Source organism: Peromyscus eremicus, chromosome 9 (assembly GCF_949786415.1).
Source record: "Peromyscus eremicus chromosome 9, PerEre_H2_v1, whole genome shotgun sequence".
Lineage (NCBI taxonomy): Eukaryota > Metazoa > Chordata > Mammalia > Rodentia > Cricetidae > Peromyscus > Peromyscus eremicus.
In genome coordinates this window covers 61,934,172-61,956,598 of record NC_081425.1, presented here as the reverse complement: position 1 = coordinate 61,956,598, position 22,427 = coordinate 61,934,172, and the positions used below count along the sequence as shown (strand labels likewise).

The 22,427-nt window shown below is 43.3% G+C and overlaps 1 protein-coding gene across 2 annotated transcripts in view; it reads right to left on the bottom strand.

Annotated features, from left to right (window-relative positions):
* Positions 1-1,067: 1,067 nt before the first annotated feature.
* Positions 1,068-22,427, bottom strand: part of Nup58 (nucleoporin 58) — a 54,432-nt gene continuing 33,072 nt past the window's right edge. Inside the window, exon 15 of one of the 2 annotated variants that reach the window (XM_059273540.1) lies at positions 1,068-1,442. In XM_059273540.1, coding sequence (XP_059129523.1) covers positions 1,360-1,442 — 83 coding nt within the window. In that variant the 3' untranslated portion in view covers positions 1,068-1,359. Of the gene's footprint in view, positions 1,443-20,100; positions 22,196-22,427 lie in introns of those variants that run through there. The other variant, XM_059273539.1, reaches the window with a different exon arrangement.

The following is a 22,427-nucleotide window of genomic DNA, read 5'->3' as shown; positions in this document are numbered from 1 at the left end:
AGAGATTTTATTTTGGCTTATGGTTCCAGAAAGATGAGCCCATGTTAGCAGGGAGGCAGCATGAGAGCTGGAGCAGGAACTTGAGAGCTCACATCTTCAGACAGCAGGTATGAACTAGAGAGAGCAACTGGAAATGGCATGAATCTCTGATGGTGCGAGCCTTTAAACACTCAAAGCCTGCCTCCAGTGACAGTCTTCCTCCAACAAGGCCACCCTGGGGACCAAGTGTTCAAACACATGAGCCTAGAGGGGCATTCTTATTCAAACCAACACACACACACACACACACACACACACACACACACACACACACACACTTAACATTCTACTTTGTCTGCTGGAATCTCATTATATCTCTTTGTAGTTTTGTTAGCTGTTGTTGCAATTAGAATATACTTACACTTTTCAGGTCTATATAATGTTCATAAATTGCAGAAACTTTCAGCCATGTACATTTCTTGACCCTTTCCCAAATGCCCTTTGTGTTGAGTGATCCTGTGTACAACCGTACATCTACGGACAACCCCACCAGACAATGCTATAGTTTGGGGTCTAAATAGTTAGATGTGTCTTAAAGAGCTAAGTAAGATCCAATTTCTATTTGCTGTCATTCTTTTGTAGGGTGAAAAGGGCCAAAGAAAAACACCCTGACCCTGACTTGACCCTAAGATCAGGGCTTGAAATCACACAAATCCCTGAGCTTGCCACAGAGTCAGGCTTCAGAATCCCACCAATCCCTGAGATCCCTGAGCTTGAAATGCCACCACCCCTAAGGACAAAATGACACCAATCCCTGAGCTCGCCCCAGAATGAGACCACAAAAATCCACCAATCCCAAATCACCTCTATATGGACTACTCAGAATAGGAAAATACAGAGAGGAGAACAGGTAGCTGGAGGAGGCAGAGTGATGGAGGTAAAACATGAGGGGATGAAAGTTAATGAGGATGGAGTTGAAGTGGACAGAAAATACAATAAAAAACCACCTGAACTGTAAACTTTGGTCAGACAAATGTGAATTGTATCTCAACAAGATTTTAAAAGTGGCACAATTAAAATTATAAATATTCACTTCACTCTACTTGGTTCATTTTATTTCATATGATGTTGCCTACTTCATCTGTGAATTTCCCACAATCCACTATAACTGAATTGGTGGCCAACTTCCCAACCCCTGGATCTAGTACATAATCTATTAGTTTATTCTAAAACATCGAGGCCAAGTTTTCCTTCCTAAATTCTAAACATCTTGAGCAAACTCACTCTATGCCTCATATTACTCTTCTTAAATAACAAGAGTCACAAAATGAGTGTCAGACGGTCCTTGCAAAGTAGATACTTGTTGATTTCAGTGACTGTTCAGAACTGGATTTTTCTCCCCAGTTCATTAGTTTCTGTAACACTAGGTTTTCGAAATCCAGTTAAAACGTGTGATTTTTGGCCTGAGAGAAAGAGAGAAATAGTTTAGACTGCAATGATAATAATAACAACTATTATTTATTGCATTCTGGCCTTGCACTAGGCATACATTTACATACCTTACTTGTGCCAACTTATGCAAATGTTCTCTCTATAAGGTATTACCTCTTTTTTACTAAGGAGGCAATTTATTAAATTATTATTATTATTATTATTATTATTATTATTATTTGGTTTTTCGAGACAGGGTTTCTCTATGTAGCTTTGTGCCTTTCCTGGAACTCACTTGGTAGCCCAGGCTGGCCTTGAACTCACAGAGATCCACATGCCTCTGCCTCCCCAGTGCTGGGATTAAAGGCGTGCGCCGCCACCGCCCAGCCTTATTAAATTATTTACTAAATAATTGGCCTAATGGCAACATTGCCCAGTGGTGGTAACGAGATCCAACCCTAGCCAACACTGTTGAATGCCTGCGTCGAGGAGGGTAATTAACTACCAATTAAGGAATATTCACAAAATTGAATCCCACGCTAAGTATTGGTGATACAAACCCAAACAAATAAAAACAAGATAGGACCTCTGGGATTACAGTCTAACAAGGGAAGTCATTGTATCACCTAACAAGAGAAATTACAACATGGTGGGTGTGGTTTGAATGAGATGTTCCCCATAGTCTCGTGTATTTGAATATTTGGTTCCCAGTTGGTGGCGCTGTTTGGGGAGGCTTCGGAAGTGTGGCCTTGTTGGAGAAAGTACATTCCCAGAGGTAGGCTTTAAGTGCTTGTACCATTTCCAGTTCACTCTTTCTGCTGCATGCTTGTGGTTCACGATAGGGGCTCTCAGCTTGCTGCTCCAGCTACCATGCCTGTCTGCTGCCGTGCTTCCCCCATCTGATGAGGATGGACTCTTAGCCCCGATGGAACTGGTAAGACCAAGTAAACCCCTCTTTCTGTAGGTTGCCTTGGCCACAGCAGCAAAAAAGTCACTAATGCGGTGTTTATCACAGGTCTACTATCCGCCAGAGTGAGGTGGTTGTATCCTGTCTGCTGTAGGATCTGAGGAAGGATAAAGAAAGGAGGGCACCCAAAAGCTAATGTTTATCTCAGACAAGAGAAACCATCTGTGTTGTGAACTGAGCCCCTCTAAGGGCACAGGGTTTTAGAAGGGTCCCTGAGTGAGAGGTCCAGAAGGAAGGTTTGGTAAAGGGAGGGAAAGCCAGACTGTAAGGACCCTTGTGTGTGACAAGCTACAACATGGAGTAATGAGTAGCCATGAGTGTGGGCTCCACGTGATCATCCTTGAATTCTGAAGAGATAAACTGTATGAACTCTGAGGGGGAACAGGGGTGTGAGCAATGAAAGCAGGATTCCAGGCCAGATGCTGTGCGAATAGTTGATTTAAGATTTAAAAGACAAGGAGTGAATTAAACACCTGGAATCCTCTTAGAAGTATGTGAGCCAGGTGTGGGCTGACAATCATGGCTCTCATGGCACTGAGAGCAGCACGGCTTCACAGAGATACAAGGCAAACTGCTTACATTATATAAAGTTATACTAATTGCATTGAAGTCTGGGGATGCGGCTTGACACTTGTCTAACATGCATAAGGCCTAGGCTCAGCAAAATACATTCTAACAAATACACATATGACATTAATATGAAAATGGCATTTTTAACAATAAATTTTAAAAATTCAATACGAATTTTACATCTAAATTGTGGGAGCCCACAACTGACTCAGTTTCCCAGTTTGAATCTGAAGTCTATTCTGAGCCAATAGAGTTCAAGTTTGTTTGCTCCAACAGTCCTGATTAGCCCACAGAGTCTCCTTGAAGGGCTGTGAGAAAGTCCTGATTAGCCCTTGGGAAGGAATATCTATCTAGCTAGATGCAGGCTGCTGGTAATCAGGTATCAGCCAGAGGTATTCTGCGATAGAAAATGAAACTGCCTGCTCCTTGATGCAAGGACGGAATAGATGGTGGTTGAATGCTGTGCATTGTTCTACCTCTGTCCTTCAAAACTGTATATAAGCTGGCTGTGAAATAAACTCGGGACTGTCTGGCACTGACTGGAGTCCTCTCAACTCTTTTCTGTCTTCTTCATTGTCTCTACAATCCGCACGCCCTCACCCAGATACCCAGCTGATTGTTGGCAGGCTCCAACAGTAAATGATCTCAGGTTTTCCTGGAAACTACTCGGTTTGCATTTTGGTTTAAAACAAATAAATTGAAAGTGCAGATTCTAACCCAGGCAATGGTGACACATGCCTTTAATCCCACCACTCCAGAGACAGAGGTAGGCGGATCTCTGTGAGTTCGAGGACAGCCTGGTCTACAAAGCAAGTTCCAGGAAAACAAAGGCTACACGGAGAAATCCTGTCTCAAAAAAGAAGAGGAGGAGGAGGAGGGGGAGAATAGGAAGAGGATGAGGAAGAGGAAGAGGAGGAAGAAGGGGAAGAAGAGAAAAAGGAGGAAGAAAATGCATATTCCTAAACCCAAGTTGTTCTAAACACATTTGAATGTTTAATATTATAGCTAAGTGTCGTTTTAAATGCTTTTTTTTGTGTGGTTTTTCCAGACAGGGTTTCTCCATGTAGTTTTAGTGCCCATCCTGGATCTCGCTCTGTAGACCAGGCTGGCCTTGAACTCACAGAGATCCACCTTGGCTCTGCTTCCTGAGTGCTAGGATTAAAGGCATGCGCCACTGCCACCTGGCCTTTAAATGCATTTTGAAAACTTTTCAAAATGTCATTTTAAAGCTTCATTCTTAGTTGAACTTGCCACATTTCAAGGGTTCTCTAGCCTCATGTAGCCAGGAGCTACCATTTTAAATAGTGCAGATTCCATATCTTTTCATCCACAGAAGAATTACTTACCAAGTTCTTGGTTAGCTTATAACAGGCCCTAATTATACTCCTTGTTTTCTGAGAGGTGATTTAAAAGTAGAGAATCACTAATTCTAGACCACTACCAAAAAAAAAACACATGGGAACAGCTCAGCAGTTTAAGGGCACTTACTATTCTTGCAGAGGACCCTGGTTCGGTTCCCATCAGCTCACAAGAGTCTGCAACTCCCACTCCTGGACTCTAATGCCCCGGTTCCGGCAACCATCAGGACCAGGCACATATACGTTGCACCAAGCCTGGTGGCTGTCAAAGCTTCTAGTGGCTCTCAGGGGACAGGCAAGCCCAGGCACTTGTGGCAGTGTGCTGCACCCAAAGCCCCTTAGTAAGTTCCCTTGTTTCCCCGGCAGGATTCTGGCTGAGTCCACGGCAGCTGTGGAAGGACATACCACAGCCCCACTGGCAGCTGTGTGACTCGGTGCTGGTCAGTGTGGTGTACAGCAGAGATGGAAGCCACCTTTGGATCACAATCTTACAAAGAAAGGAAGTGTGCTCTCACTGCGCCCTTCTTCTGTGAGCTGGAAAGCACACTGACTCCACTATTCAGAACTTACCCTAGAGGAGTCTGTGCTTCTGGCTCCACCCAGCAGCCACATCGACTGACTGCCTGGATGATCATGTAAGAGAAGTAACCCACCTTTCTTAGTCCACTACATTTGAGTCACTTAACAAAGCAGCTCTCTGCCCTATTTAAGCCATGTGAGGAAAGATCAGTGAACCCCACAAACCGGGATATTCAGCAAGCTATTTTCTGTAATGGGTCAGAAGACCAAGTTTGCCTTCCCAACTGAACTTTCCCACCATACTGCAGAAGTAGCATATGCAACCTGCAAATAAACAGACATGGCTGTATTCTAATAAAGCTTTATTTACAAAAACAGGAAGTGGGGTGAATTTGGCTCATATGCCAGTTTGTCAACTTTTTGTCAATACCATTAGCTCCTCTTCCCCACAAAGGTGTCTCATAAACAAACAAACAAACAAACAAACAAATAAATAAATAGGCTTTTCGTAGCCTTGGCTTCTTAAAAGGAAAAACCTAATCTATGTTCTGAGAATATTTTAGCATGATTCTCAGGAGGAACTGGGGGCCAGGAGGGGTGGCACACATGCCCAGCACTCTGGATGCAGAGCCAAGAGGACTACACCACGTTTAAAGCCAGCCTGCGCTACATAGTAAGTTCTAGGCCAGCCAGGGTTATACACTGTTTCAAGACTAAAAGAAACAAACAAATGAACAAGCAAGCAAGCAAAGAGGAAGGGAAAGAAAAGGAGAGACAAACCGTGGCTTGAACTACTTATTTCTCAAGATGACTCTCCAAGTGGGACTTATTTTAATGCAGTCCTGTTGGGATGTGCATTCAGGAGCCTCACAGAAACAAACGCAAACTGGTAATCGTGCTTATGACCTCAAGGAAAAGCAGACTAGACCAAAAACTGATACCAGGAGTTTGGAGTATTCCTGTGACAGACTTGACCATGCTGTCTCAGGGAGGACTTGTGGAAGTGTTTGGAGCTCTTAGAAGATAGGAGTGTGGAGAGACATGCGGATGGCAGAGACCTGGAATGTGAAGTTTCAGAGGGAAGCCAAGACTCTCTCAGGGTTATTCATGTGATATATCTGAATTAAGAATCTGTGGTTTCTAGTCAGCTGATATGAAGAATCAGTTGTGATTAATAAGAGAATAGCGTCATTGCAATGAAACTTTTGCTTACTGGACAATTAGTGCTAGATAGCCACAGCTAAAATGTCAGGTATGACTAGTAAGAGACCAGCATTACTGAGGCCAAATCTTCTTACAAGCGTTTACTCAGGGTCACTACACAGAAGCAAGGGTTCAGAGACTACGGCTTTGTCTCAAGCTGGAAGCAGAACCTGATAATATGTAAGAGATGCCAGATGATGTTGGCTTTAAAGACATGAATGGGCCTGGAGAGCAGCTAAGGCCAGGAGAAGACGGTGGTGAAGGTGCAGCCTTATTTGCGGTGGAGACCCCAGCATAATGAAGTTGCCAAGACCGTGGGACAGCACACACATGCTATGACCACCAAGATAGTAGCAGATGTGGCATGGAGGTGGCCTGAGTCTGTGAGACAAGCTGTGTACATTATGGATGGCACCAGAGAAATGGAGTTGCCCAAGCCCTCTGGAGCCCAGAAGACCACAAGTGTCAGATGGCAGACAATGAACTGTAAGATTTGGAGCTACACTGCTGGATATTGTTTTTTCTTAAGTTTGGGAGATTTATGCCTTGGTTCTTTCCTCTTGAGATAAAAAGTATGTGATTTGTTTTTTATTGTATTTGAGGGACTATTGAAGAAGAGGGAGGTGGAAAGATTTGAGGCACCAGAGATCAGGGAGAACAGGGTCTTCTGAGCACCACAGGTCCACTGTACTCAGGAACTCACAGCAGCTGTGGTTGCCTGATCAAGATCAAGCCCGTCAACATTCTCCAATGGAGTAGGAAGGGGTACATGGTCTCCCACCCCTCATTGAGGAGCAATGGACAGGTTTCTGGGGTTAGTAGAGTCAGTTTTCCTCAAGGGTGCAAACTTGGTAGGGTTTGTGCAAACTCCTGGTAGGCTGGCCATGTCCTCTGGATGGCCCCACACACACAAGCATATGATAGCTACAAGCTAGAGTCAGAGGTTATTGAAAAGTTGTGGTGGTAGGGAGAGGTGAGGTGGATCTGGTAGGGATCAAATGATCAAAATTGCATGAAACTCTCATTAAAGACAAATTTAAAGGATGAATAAGTTTGTGTGGCATCTAGAGATGACAGGAAAATGGGTGACCTAGAAAGCATTAGATTAAACAAAGCACCCAGACTCACAGAGACAAAATTGCATGTTGTCTCACATGTGGGTCCTGGCTTATATGTATATCTGTAAGTGGGAGAGAAGTGGAGACACAGCTATGAAACTAGAGAACACAGACGTGGTGTTGAGCAGTGGAGGGAGGGTAACAGGGCACAGGTGCCATGAAAGCCTCAAGAGGCTCTGGGGTATGAGAGAGTTCATGAGGGGGCTGAAGGGCTAGAGAAGAGGGGATGAAAGACAACAATTCTACCTGAAGTATCATAATAAGACAGTGCATGCTAACTCATATTTTTTCAATAAAAAATAAAGACAGGGACCTGCTGTGGGATGTCTTTCTGTGTGCTGTGAATATGTGTTGCTCCCATTGGCTAATAAATAAAGCTGTTACAGCCAGACAGGAAATCCAAGAGAGGTGGATAGAACAGAAAGGTGGATCCGTTGAGATGTGATCCAGCCACCCAAGAAGGAAGATGTGAAAGTCCTAGTAAACCACGAAGCCACATGGCAAGAGATAGATGAATAGGAATGGGTTGAATTAAGCTGAAAGAGCTAGTTAATATAAGCAGGAGTAAAAGCTCAGGCAGTTTGTAATTAATATAAGCCTCTGTGTAATTATTTTATAAGCGGCTGCAGGACTGCAGGTGGGAGAGATTTTTCAGGAACACAGGGCCAGGCAGGGCAGAGAAACTTCTGCCTACAGGGACCATTTGCAATCATGCTTTAAATTGTATTACAAAGTTTACATATACACTCATGGTAGTTATAGAAAAAAGAAAACAGCACAAAATCTGTTTCAAAGTGGCAGTTTTTAAAAACTCAGTAGAACCATTACCTCCAACAAGCACAGTCTAGAGGGTCCAGTGAGGCTTATTTTCATTCTCAAACAGTACATGCAGATGCAACCTAGGATGTTAGTGGACTTCACACTTGTGTTGTTTATCTAGACTTGGTATCTTTTAAGTCCTTATGTTCAGTTACAGGGTAAAATTGCAAAAGAAACAGGTGGGGAAAATGTTTACTGGCCACAGAGGAAGCTTTCTTCTGCCTTTTCAATTTTTCAGAACACAGAGAGCACTGTTAACATGGGAAACCACAGGGTGGAGGCACTACTCATCTGATGAGAGACTGCAAGGGTTCTGTGTGGGATGAGTGTTTTAGCATCATCACTTAGCACATCATCAGTTAGCACGACATTCACTGAACTGCTTCTGTTGCCCGATGAAGGGCAAAGAATATCCCACACAATAGCCAGAGTTACTGTGACTAGACACAAATGTCACCTATCCCAGCAGAAGGATTACTTCTAATCGCAAACAAAAGAAATGATCTTAAGTCACCAAGATGGAACAATATACAAAAAAGCTGAATAGGAGTGTGGAGAGTGGAGCACAAGTTACATTTTAGAGCCCCTTTAATATGTTCAAATCGAGATGATTATTTACAGTGCTGGGGCCTGAACCCAGGCCTTCATGTGTACTGGACAAGTGCTCCATCTCTAAGCTACCCTTGCAACTCCAAGGACTACTTTATGTTTGGGGCTCTTTAATGTTGCGATACTTCATAAATCAAATTCATACTCATTGCTAAAAACCAACTATGGTTTTGTCAACACTAAAGACACAATTTTCTTTGTGTCTTTCTCAATTAACAAGAATCCTTTCTTACAGTGTGTAGTTAAATTTAAAAGCCTAAGCCGGGCGGTGGTGGCGCACGCCTTTAATCCCAGCACTCGGGAGGCAGAGCCAGGCGGATCTCTGTGAGTTCGAGGCCAGCCTGGGCTACCAAGTGAGTCCCAGGAAAGGCGCAAAGCTACACAGAAAAACCCTGTCTCGAAAAACAAAAAACAAACAAACAAAAAAAAAATTAAAAGCCTAGTGTAGTTTGCTTATTTGAATCTAGGCTTATCCATTTATAATTCAGTCCCTGTTAGGGTACTTGTCTCTGTGCCCAGTTCCGCATGTTAGAGGTGGTACTCACCTCACAGAGCTGAGGAGTTAATATATGGAGCACCTAAGAGAAAGAAAAGTAATAGGCCATTCTAGGCCAGTAATCCTTCCTCCTCATCTTATGGTTCTCTTGGGTCATTTAAAGGGACAGCTGGACTTCCATGCACAGGCGACAAATACCCCAAAGCAGTATTTCTAAAGGCACCAAACATTAGTGATGCACACCTGTAATCCAGGCTTCATGGGCAGAACCAGGAAGATGCAACTTTGAGCTACATAGCAAAATATAAAAGTGAATCGAAAAAAAAAAAGAAAAAGAAAAAAACCAAAACCAAAAACATCCAGCAGTGCCCCACTCCTTCCAAGGGACTACTGTTGACAGCTCAATCGCTGGGGGGAGGGAGTCATTTTCTTCAGTGATGCAACTGATACATTGCCCTTGTTCCAGGAAAGAACTTGCCACTCGTGCTCAGGCAAAGAACCCTGAACTCAGTAAATCACACACAAAAGGGAGAAATGATAGGGATGGGGTTGGCACTGGAGAGATGGATCAGTGGTTAAGAACACTGGCTGCTCTTCTAGAGGACCCAGGTTCAATTCCCAGCACCCACATGGCAGCTCACAACCATCTGTAACTCCAGACCCAGGGGATCCAATGCCCTTTTCTGGGCTCCTACAGCACCTGGTATGTGTGTGGTACGTAGATATAGCATGCAGGCAAAACAGCCATACACACAAAATAATAACCCAGGAGGGGGCTTGTTGGGTAGAAGGGTTTCCATAGGAGAGGAGGTAGATGAGAGAGGAGTGTGGGGTGAAAACAACTCAATTCACAAAGTGGATGAAAATTAACATACAAACTGAAGTGTCCTAGAACAGACACCCCACACAAAAATAAAAAGAATGAACAAAAGATGGGGCCCTTTGTAAACTGTTTCTAGTAGATTGTTTTCTTAATACAACCACCCATGTATATCAGGTTCATTCTCAGCTGAAAAAGCTGAGGTCTAGGTTAGAAAAGATCACGCAGTGTAAAGACATGGTTCTGAACCCAGTTGACTCCAGACATCTCACAGCAAAAAAAAATCTTAGTACCCACTAACAGAGATCCTACAAGCCACCAAGGACAAACTGCCAAGTGACCTAGTGTTAAAAAAAGACAAAGGCTGCTGCATGCAATTACATGAATGCAAACAGCTAATATGTGTGGGCATACATTTAAAAGCTCAACTTCAACAACTATTGATTTACAACTGAGAGTTTAGATTACAAAGAAATGGATACCACTACACACTGGTAGTAATGCATAGAGCAACTGGGCAGGAGAGGGATGGGGGAAGATCGAATTTTAAATCATACTTTATATACCATTTAGCAAATCAAATCCTTTTGAGAATCAACTGCAAAGAAGCATTAAACATATGCACAAAAGACAGGAAACCAAGGGAAGAGATGCCCAAGCTGAGAGCCAGAAGCAATTTTACTGTATGCATACAACAGCCCAGGAGACAACAGTCTAAAGGCTGAAGGCCATTCAGCTTTACAGAGCCTTTTATACCTTCCCGCCCCCCACTCCATTCCCTCCACCCACAGCAATCCAGAGTACGATATATTTTGATTGGTTATATCGAGCTTGCTGAATAGAGATTGCTCAGTTCCCCCATAGGCAGAATTTTTCACCCAAGCAGCAGAGTTTACAAGCCATTTACAGTGCAGGAAGGAAGAGGGAAAGATTTGGTTACTGAAGAGGCGTAGTGAGATATCACAAGAATGTCAGCCTGTTGCTTCTCCAGGCCTCCTGCTACATTCTCCTGCTTTGATGTTAGGATCCCTTTCTGGGTCACAGAACATCATCTTGGCTTCAGGCTTTTATTTTCATAGCATCATAAATGTCAGTTTTTAACCTCAATTGTGCTTTCCGTGAGCATAGAGATGTTTTTAGCCAAGGAAATCAGAGGCAGAATCAAGCAATCAATCAGGATTAAAAGGCACAGCACCTATGCGGCTTTTGAACTCCCCCAAGTGCCAAAACTATCTTCCAAATAAATCTCGGGGTCCCAAAGTGTTCAAGCTTTGGACTGGAGCATTAGTAAACTTCGCCACTCCATCTGTGATGTCCTCTACAGTCTTTACTGTTCTGCTTCGGCTGGCCTTTCCATAGAGGCAAGCACATAGTCTAAGACCAAGTGCTTTTGACAAACTAAACTATATATCTTGCCTTGTTGATTAGCTAGCAACTCAAGAGCAATGTTAAGTTGTATTAGTCATAAATCCAAAACAGCCTGTGACCTAATGTTGCAGTTTAACTTACAGGAACTGTATGCTAGCCGAGGACCTATCTCCTAGCCTAGGGGCCGGGCCAGAGAATATTGAGTTATATGTTCTGAGGGTCAGTCATTGTCTTCCTGGTCACTAATTTTTACAGCTGGTGTTTTTGTTTATTTGTTTGTTTTTTTTTCCTTCTCTGAATATTCAGCCCTTGCATACCCATCCTCTGGCTGTTCCCTGTTCCAGGAGTCTAGCAAATTTGCTGGAGTTCATGCTATTCTCTCCAAGAGCCAATACACTCCACATCGGGCTCAACATCATTCCAACCCTGTCAGAGATGAGAATAGTTTTGACAGTGGATGGGAGTTTGGTTCATAGTAGTTAGGAGATCTTCACCTGAGTCCTTTGGGTGGTAACATCCTAAAACCTCTGGCCCAAACATGTTAAGATTTCCACAGGAGAAGTAAATTTGCTTCTCTATTGGGCCATAGTTTTCCCAGTGATTTAAGTTTTGAGGAGACCCCTGTAGTTTGGTGGGGTATCTGATCTCATTATAGGGCTCTAGAAGACTCAACCATCTGGCATCCCAGGGCCATTCATCTCCTGTGTCAATTCCCCCATATATATAACAAGAACAGATGTTTAGAGACTAGGCTATAGTCTCTTTCATAAGAACAGATGTGAGTGTACCCTCATAGTAGAAAGAAGGATGCATGGGTGGAGGCTCAGTGCAAGACACTAACCCTTCAACCTTCAGGGGAGTTTCAGGGTTTAAGTTGGCTATATGTATTTCAAGACAGAGGATCATTCTCAATTCTGGGCTTGCTGGGTTGAAGACAGAAAAGTCAACATGATAATAAGCCCCTGACACACAGCAGAATGTGGTTACATCCACCTGGGGGCAATTCAACTATCCAACTGAAGACATGCTATTACCATGTTGTCCTCAGTTTCTTTGGGGAACCAGGTGCCTCTGAGAATTTTATAGCTAGCTTGTCCTAGACTCAGCCGAGATTGGGACTGTTTACATGGGAATTATTTGACTATTACTTCCATCCTTGTTAGAGGCTGCCACATAACCTATTGTAATGGAATGAGCTTGTCTTACAATTCCACATATATCAAAAGATGGTCTTTGGTGCAGAAGAATCAGAGGCCGTGTTTCTGTAATAAGGTTCTGTCCCATCTTTGAATTTCTAACTGTTCACAAAAGGGGGAAGGTACTGGGGGTTAAAACGCGTGGATTGGTCTTTATAGTCACAAGTTCTTGAGGTCTTTTCCTGGGATTCAAAGTGAGTGTGACAGAACAAGGTCCAAGTAACCCCATGCAAGAATCACAGGAAGGTTCAGAGACCATGACAGGGAGCCAAGTTAACAGAAACAGATAGCAGCCATGCATCCTGTGCAAAAGAGGTAACAGATGGCTAACAGGAGCCTCTGGCCATAGTCTGCAGGGGCAGCCATTTGAATCCTGTAGCAAAGGCCCAAAGCAGGAAGACTGCAAGAGGTAAGAACAAGGGGTTGGCAATGCATTCATGAGCTAGGAAGAAGGGCAGCAGTTTGCTTGTCCCACCAATGGCTGATTCCTCAGGGTTCCATCCTGAGTAGGTCAGTCAGCTTTTGGAGTGACTGAAGCAGGGCTGTTGTTCTCTGCTTTCATTGTGCCTCTTGATCTCTTCAAGCCCTTTGGTGGTGCGGCTGCATTCCTTCGGATGGTCAGCTTGCATGGTGTCGCTGGATCAAGAACACATTCCCAGTTATTGGAGGCTGGGTTCTCTTTGCTGTGATGAATCCTGGGAGACATCTTGGCCGCCTTTACTGCAGTGGGAGCGGATAAATTAACAGTGAGTCCACCTTTCCATAAAGGCTTCAGGGACTGGATATTCCATTCTTTTATGCAGACTGCATCTCCTGGTTTAAAGGAGTGTGTGTGTTTGTGGTTAGGCTTACAGGCAACAACTGCTCCCTGGTTTTGTAATGAATGGGGGCAGGGTTGAACAGAGCCCCTGCATCTGCTGTCTTAAAGTGATGTTGTCCAATCCTTTTAAATTTCCATGTATTCCCCTGACAAGGAGAGGATACCCACAAAGGATTTCATAAACAGGAAACCCTGTTTGTTTGGTAGTGGATCTGATTCTTAACAAATCAACTGGCAGCAATTAATCGGTGCCAATGAACCTTTTGCCATAGTTTGCTTATCTGTAATTTTACTGTCTACATACCCCACCTTCCAAGAGCTCAATGGATGATATTTGTGTAGTTTCTAGGTGATTTTTAACCCTCTGGCTACCAACTGAACTATGCTGGTAGCCAGTAGCCATGTCAGAGGAACAGCAAGTGGCAATTGGGGTTCAGGGTGTCAACCCACCAGAAGAAAAACTCTCTGATGGGTATATACCTTGTTAAGCAAGACCATGCACGAGGCTACAGACTCCAGAATATCTTTTGCTTCTGCTGTACCTTTCTGATATCCGACATGGTATATTGGATGTGGGGAGTCCCCCACTGCCTGTACTGTAGTGAGTTTATCTCATGGCAACATCCTGATCTACTGGGCATTTATATCTGTGGTTCCTCCTTATTGCTGTACTGTCTAAATTGGTAATAATAATTACAGTCTATATAGAATTTTGATAAATAAAAATGAATATAAGGAAATGCTACACAGTCAGGGCCTATGAGTTTCACCTAAGGAATTGCTTCAGATCACAGCACAAATTAATGATTAACTGGGAGCCACACTGGCTCAAACTCCTTTAATTTTATTGCTAAGCACCACTGGAGGATACAAAGCTACAAAATAGCTTTAGATCAGAACAGACGCCTTACTAATGGTTTTTAAGATAAACATTCCCAGAAAAGCAATCTGTAAGGACATAACTGAGCTGTCTGGCTAGGTTATAAATACAAAACAGCCCAATTATTGTTAGCTGGCAAATGATTCCTTGCACCCATTTCTGACCTGAATTTGTGAAAATAAATTCTAACTAGTCAAAGCTACAGAAAGTAATTTGAAGGGTCACACACAGGACAAAAAGTACATTTAAGATTTAACCGACATGGTGTCATAGTATCATGGAAAGTGCTGGCTGAGCTGATACTAAAAGATAAATGGTACCTGAGCCTAAACTAGAGAATCTATGACACCGAGTATCTTTTTGTCTGAAACCCTGCACTCACTCACACCTGGGAGTCTGAAGTCTGTAATGATTTCTTTCTGTTGGCATTTTTCTCCACAGTGAGAACATTCTACCTGCTCTGCAGTTTTATAAAGCTGGTTCTTCCAGAACAGAGAAATCTGGTACTCAAACACACCAGTCTCTCTAAGAAACTCAAATCTGACATGGGGGTCTGCAGAACTAACAGAGCAAACGGCCTGCTTTCTCTAAGGACCAAGTTCGAACTGCACCTGTGACAAATGAAGCCTGAGATATTTGACCCTTTCTTAGTAGATTTGTGAGTGTGTGGCATGGGGAGTTGTTTTGAGACAGGGTCTCTTCTATGTAGCTCTGGCTGGCCTGGAACTCGCTATGTAGACTAGACAGTCCTCAGACTCAATTTGACCTGCCTGCTTCTGCCTCCCAAGTATTGGGATTAAAGGCCAGAATATCTGGCCAGTTTGTGGCTTTTTACTAGAGTTTATATTCAGTTTTCCATAGCACAGTAGAGAATGCTATGTCCCCACCAGTCTTCTTTGGTGGCTCCAGCCAGCACTAAATCATCCACATATCGGAGTAGTGTACAGTTACATTGGTCAACTAGCACAGTGCCAAAAGTGTTAAGGGAATTTTTAAATCTAGGGCAATCTGGTCCAAGTTAATTGACTTCTGTCACTGTTTGGCTGCTGGGATAGAGGGGTGTGAATCCAGCAGCTGATCCTTTACATCTAAAGAAAACAGCCAAAGCAGGATCAGACCCTGAAGGGGATAAGGGTTGGGGACAGCTGGATGCAAAGTCACTGTGATTAACTGCCCTAAATCTTGTAATGGATGGTAATCATCAATCCTCTGTTTCTGGCCTGGCAGGAGAGGTGTACTCCAAGCTGATTGACAGGACTAGAGAATTTTGTATTTTAAGAGTTTTTCTAGACATTTTAAAGCCCCAACTTGTGCCTCTTTGAGAGGGATATTGCCTCTGGCAAGAGGGCTATCCCAGGTCTTAACTGGAGGAATATTTCAGGAGAGCCCTGGTGAGCTGACCTCAGCCCCTAACTCAAGAACTGTGAGGGAGCTCAGGTCCCTGTTGTGGCTTCTTAGCCTAGCCAAAGAATCATTATTCCTTTTCTCAGTGGACAGCAGGAGTCAAAGTTTTTGTTTCAGGTCTTCCCAGAGTATAAGTTTCCTGGTTCTGGGGAATTAAAGGTTATTTGAGCTTGCAGCTTTCCCAGGTCAACCCAGCAGAGGCACTGTACAATCAGGATGATATAGAACTAGTCACAGATAACTTCATGGCTCCCAGACTCCAACAGCCAGAGATGAGGAAAAGATGCCTGTGGCTCCCACAATTGGTAGTGTGCTTCTGAAAATGGGGGGCCCGTGGGTTAGGTCACAACCAAATAGGTGGCCTCAGTGTCCACATAAGATCAACTGGGCAGCTCCAGCAGTTATTTTGACTGTATGCTCTTTGCAGGGCCAATGGAAATGGGCCCCAGTCTACTCTTTTCTCAGTTTTCTTTCTTTCTTTTCTTTTTTTTTTTTTTTTTGTAGTTTTTCGAGACAGGGTTTCTCTGTGTAGCTTTGGAGCCTGTCTTAGAACTCACTCTGTAGCCCAGGCTGGCCTCGAACTCACAGAGATCCGCCTGCCTCTGCCTCCTGAGTGCTGGGATTAAAGGCGTGCACCACCACCGCCCGGCTTCTCGGTTTTCTACAGCAGCTAAGCAGCCTACAATCTCATTTTCCTGGGGCCTCTTTCCCTGTCCCGGCTGCTATCATCCAGTCTCTCTCCTCTCCTGGGACCTGAGCAGGGACTCTCTGCCTTGAGTGGGTATCCCTTTTTCCAATGGTCTATGAAAATATGCACACTGGTTGAGCCAGTTTCACCTCTGAGCAAGGTGGTCCATCCCATCAGCCTCCCTATTGGTATCAGCCCCAATTTGGTCAGACACTGCCCCATGGCGGCTCTGAACGTTCCACCAGGTTAGCAGCCAGCACATTTACTTTTCTTTTTAACCTTTGATCTGCCTCATACTTGGCTTCCTAGTCTCAGAACTTTCTAAGACACCTCCAGTAATGGGCTGGCATTCATTCACACCCTCCACAAGTTTCTGCAGCTTGCATCTGATGTTTCCGAGCCTTGCCAACAAAGGCTGCATTAACTCTTTGTTGGCTCTTGGCTGCTTTGAAGTCAAATGGAGTGTAGACTACTTCAGTCTCTCATAGAATAGATTCAGGCTCTCCCAGGTCCCCAAAGCACTTCTGAAACTTTCCCCTATGTTTAATACCTTTCTACCCCTTTTGTTTCCAATTAAAAGAATCTGCAGTTTATCACCTGAGCCTCTCCAACCCCATATTCCACCATCACTGTGGTCCCAATGATACCTCCTCAGGAAGGTCATCTCCTCCTTGGATCATCTGGGACTAAGCTGGAGTGGTGGTAAGCAATCTGCCCATGTGATACTCAACTTGGGTTTGAATAACAGATTGCACTGAGTGGAGGACTAAGGCTTTTTTTTTTAGTGTGATTTCTTTTGAATTTAAGAAGTCAGTGGCAGGAAAGGTTAATTTGCCTCTTGGGACCTGTCCTTATTGGTCAAAATAGATGGGCCTCCAAATCTCTCAAAATGGTAACTGTAGAGCATCCAGGACATCTATCATGTCCAATGGGCCAAGATTTGGCATTCTTTGCTCTTTCCCACTGGGGTGTAGTGAGTTACATCCAGTGGTTCCAGGAGTCTCAGAAGGAATGGTTGTTCCAAAGGAAGGGATAGTTCCAAGGGATAGTTCCAAGGGATGGTTCTGCTATTATGGGGGCTGGTGATGATGCTGGCACTGGCAGGGCTAAGAGTATTGGGCTCCGTTCCCACCAAGTGCTGGGGGCACAGGTGTTGTCAGTGAGGGGGTACAACTGTACATATGTGGAGAGACTTCTGGGGCTCCTCAGCTAAAACAGGTTTCTTCTCAGGCTTAGGCTCCGCTATGTATTAAGAAGACATCATTATCCCCTACCATCATAATTTTATAGTTCTTTTCCAAGCAGGCTTTCAGGCAGCACATACTGAGAGGACAGTGTCCTGCCACCAAGCAATGGAAGGAAACTGGTCGGGGTACTCTCAATCTCCTCTAATGTCTTACTACTTTACTATCTCTTTATGCAGTGACCCCTCATGGGGTCATCCCACCCCCAAATAGAGCCAATGTTTCACAAAAAGCCCTGTTTCCTGGGAGTTTGACATTCACTGTCTACCCTGAATACCTCTTTTGGAAACTGTGATACATTCAAAAGGTGTAGGCTTACTCTGTTGTCCACCCATAGGTGGCACTCAGCCACTTTCTCAGTTCTTCAAATAAACAGGATTCCTCACCCCTTGCCCATGGCTAAGATACACTCATTCTACCCCACCCCTTGCCCAATGCTCAGAAGTCACTGCAGAGTTGTTGTCCTTTGTTGTTTTTAAGCAGGTCATTCAGACAGCAAGGCCTCTTAGACAACTGTTCTTCTCTTCCACTCAATGGAGTGAGCTAACAGGAACCAGAACCATACAAACCAGGTTCTTCCCAATCTGATGAATGAGGTCCTCTGATCTGGTTCATGGGCCTGGATTCAACTGCACATTCAGGAGCTTTGTCCCAGTTCCCCAGGAAGAGTCAATCTCCTACAGATTAAATGGTGCCACGCAAGTAGCCACTCCCAATGTCTTGGAAACACCCACCACCCTGGGAGGGAGAGGAGTTGGGGATGCAAAAAAGGTGAAATCACTTCCTGGTCAATGCTTCAGAAATGCCACAGAAACTAAGGGAAGAAAACCCCAAGCTGAGAGCCAGAAGCAGTTTTACTGTATGAATACAATAGCCCAGCAGACAACAGTCTAAAGGCTGAAGGCCATTCAGCTGAACAGAGCCTTTTATACCCTCTCCGTTCCCTTACCCACTTCCACAGCAATCCAGTGATATATATTTTGATTGGTTGTATTGAGTTTGCTTAATAGAGATTGCTCATCTGCCCCATAAGCAAGCAGCAGAATTAACCACAAGCCATCTCTTGTGCACGGGCAAGGAATCCAGTTATAGAATAGGCAGTGAGCCATTGCAAAGTGCTGACCAGCCTGTTGCAGGCATTTCCTATTAACTTCTCGGGGCCTCTACCATGCCATGTGCAAAACTACGCCCAACTACAGAATTGAACCCAATTGACCATCAAAAGGGAAGAGCTGAAGAGATCCCAGGACAACCACTGGGGTATGGAGAGGGAAAGAGCGTGCAAACGGCAATCTCTATGAGCTGAGATGGGAAGAGGTGGAGAATATGCCAAAAAGGCGAGGAAATCAAAGTCACAAAATACTTAGGATACTTTGTTGTTGTCAATGTGCTTGTTTAAAAAGGAGCTAGGAGAAAATAAAATGAGAATACAAAAGAAAAAAAAAAGCAGAGTGACCACCCATACACACTCAAAGGACATTTTTAGAACAATCTAGCAAGAGAGACCCAAACAATTAAAGTGTACACTTGGCTGGGTAGGACTGAGGCTAAGCTAAAGAAGCCCTTGCTTTTTACTCCAATGTCCACCTGCCTAATTATGATGCTTAATGCTATCATTTTTAGAAGACAAAAAACCACGTAACACAGAAGCTACTATCCTTCTCCCCTCTGTCCATTTAGACCATGTGTGGCAGGAAAGGCAGAGAGGCACACTGAGGTTGCAATTGGGACTCACTCTTGAGTGCTTTTCCACCTTATTCAGTGAGGCAGGCAGGGTCTCCTGGTCAAAGCCAGCGCTTGCTGGTGTGGCTAGTCTCCATGACCAGCTGGCTCTGCCTCCCCCATGCCTGGACAGGAGGGCTGTCACTAGCATTTCTGATCGTCATACTGGTATACCAAGCACTTTAACAACTGGGCCGGACATCTGCCCAGTCAGAATGTACTCCATCTTCTTTAGCCTTTTGTTAAAAACAAAAGAGAGCAGTGCTGTGGGATGGTCTGTATGTCAAATGTGTTGCTGATTGGTCAGTAAATAAATCACTGATTGGCCATTGGCTAGGCAGGAAGTATAGGCGGGACAAGGAAAAGAATTCTGGAAGTGGAAGGCTGAGAGAGAGACACTGCCAGCCGCCATCAGGACAAGGAAGATGTAAAGTACCGATAAGCCATAAGCCACGTGGCAAAGTAAAGATTAATAGAAATGGGCTAAATATAAGCGTAAGAGCTAGACAATAACAGGCCTGAGCTAATGGCCAAGCAGTTTAAATAATGTAAGAGTCTATATATTTATTTTATAAATGGGCTCTGAGACTGGCGGGACTTGATGGCGGGAGCTGGAGAGAAATTCTCCAGCAACAGAGCAGGACTATAACTTACTAGTGTGGGAAACGCTAAAACCCAATCAAAGAGAATAAAGAAGCAAGGCCAGCCTGGTCTACATGAGTGAGTGCCAGGACAGCCACGGTGGTTACACAGGGAAACCCTGTCTCGAGAAACTAAAGAGAGAGAAAGAGAGAGAGAGAGAGAGAGAGAGAGAGAGAGAGAGAGAGAGAGAGAGAACAAAGAAGCAATAACAGAATTATATATGCACAACTGCTGAGACCTACAAAGATTCAAAGCAACTACCACAACTTTATTGTTTCCATAATGGGCTCTGGACAAGGTGAAGACAAAGGAGACAAGGACAACACTGAATCTACCACAAATGAATGTTACAAGTCTCCAGTGGTTCAACACAGGAAAATGTATAGAAAGAAAAAAAACCCAGAGAAATATAAATATTCAGATATTTGCAGCACAATACAATGTCCTTAAAAAACAACAAAGCAGTATTTTTGTAATGGTATATGTAACTCTGATAATAATTTAAAATGCCAACGTACACCTTTTTCCTTATCCTCCCCTATAATCTAGACTGAGGATTGCAGAATTATAAAAATATACAAATAAAAACATGTTTAGTGCTCAGAGACAAATAACTCTCCTTATTTCAATGCATCAAGATGCAATTATTAAATTCAGGAATGCCAGTTATATGCAGATAAATAAAACAGACCAATAATACTTTTATAATCAAACCCAACTAACATTATACTAAAAATATATATGTGTATATGTATCTATATACACCACACCTATTTTAGAAAAAGGTGCCTTGGTGAAAATGATTCTGAAAATATTCACTGATGAACATTATGTATGAAACCTTCTATGTAAAAAATTAAACTATTTTTGTGCAATTTCATGGTTTCATCCCACCTGAAAACTATTGGAAAGACATTTCACGCTGACATGGTCCTAAGGCAATTCCTTCTATAGTGGTTCTTCACCCACTCAACACCAAGATGGCAGCACAGACAAGAGGTCACATAGACACAACCTGACATACCTCTGTGGCACTCCCTGGAACTCTACTCACTCTAACTCACTTAAAACCAGGAAGTTTACAGTTGCTACAAAGACTTATCCTAAAATGCAGTTTCTCTAGTACAAATTAAGCACTCGAGATATTAAGAGGCTGAGAAGCCACTTCATTTGGTTTCTCAATAGCCCTATAAGGAATTCTGTATTGGAACAGCTAAACAAGTTCTCACTGAATTAGCATTGCATCCTTCACCTGCATAGATTCAATTTGGCTTAATAGCTCTTTGTCCCAGAACATCAGTCTGGTTCACATACATTCCTAACTAAAAGTCCATCTCATTTATGAAAAACAGATTCCAGATTCCATAGTAGTACCATGAGAATATATAGAATAATAAAGGTTTCTAAAATCTGTTGATGAACCTTAGAGCATTCCTCAGTTGGAGTAACTACCAAGGGTCCAAGTATAAAGAAAGACAGAAGAGTGGGACGATGAAGTTGACTGGATTAAATATTTATGTCAATAGTAATGTCTAGTAAACAAATGAAATGACAAGGTACCCCGAGCTACTCCTTCTATAAGCACTGAGGACTTGAAGCATAAAGGGAGTAACTCAATACACTAGAAAAGGAGAAGAGTCTGAGGCAAGAGTTGTAGGTGTGTAAATATATATTTTATGTGCACACATATTGTGTGCATTACTCTCTATATAATTACATACATATCCACAAGATGCCCTGCAGCACAGTTCTAAAGGCCTTGTCAAGGAACAAACTACTTCTAGCACGGGCCCTAGAGTTCATACTATCTGCATAAGAAACCAATGTGCATGTTCTCACAGCATAAACCTTAGCAACAAAACATTGCTATAACACTAGGAGAAATCATAGGTTTTAGGTTGATGGATCTTTTTCACCATTATCAATCGGCAATTTAATCACAATATTTCTTACATGGAGAGTCAAAAATAATAGCAACAAAACTACAACTGGATTTTGAATTCACAAGAAAGAAGTTTGGTAAGGTAAACAAACAAAGTTCAATTTCCAGAGTAAGAATATCAAAACTTTATAAATCTCCCTAGATGCAGTTCAATTACTACATCATTAGAAAAATAGAATCATAGAATGAGCGGCGCCGGCTAAGCATTCCCAACACATTGACCCGTATGTTTATCTCTTTCCTCTTTTGTTTCCAGCTGGAGGTCTCTTCAACTGAAGGAGTTGTCCTCCTGTTCCAAACCCCGCAGAGGCAGGATTGGACACCCCAAATGTCAAACCAGCTGATGCCGTGATGCCAGGATTGCTGAAGTTAAACCCAGACGTACTTGAGCTGCCAAAGCCTTATGTTCAGGGAAGAAAATATTCAAATGAGAAGTTAAATCACAAAACAAATATAAAAAACAGGGAGGAGTGGAAATTTCTATCTGAGAATACACAATTTATAAGAGTAGGAAATGCCTATGACCCCTGAATTTCTAACGTGGAACTTCACAGAAAAATAATTTAGCTAACAGCTAAAGAGCACCTTGAGAGACAGAAGTCTGGTGATACTGACCAAGAGAACAAGCTAGC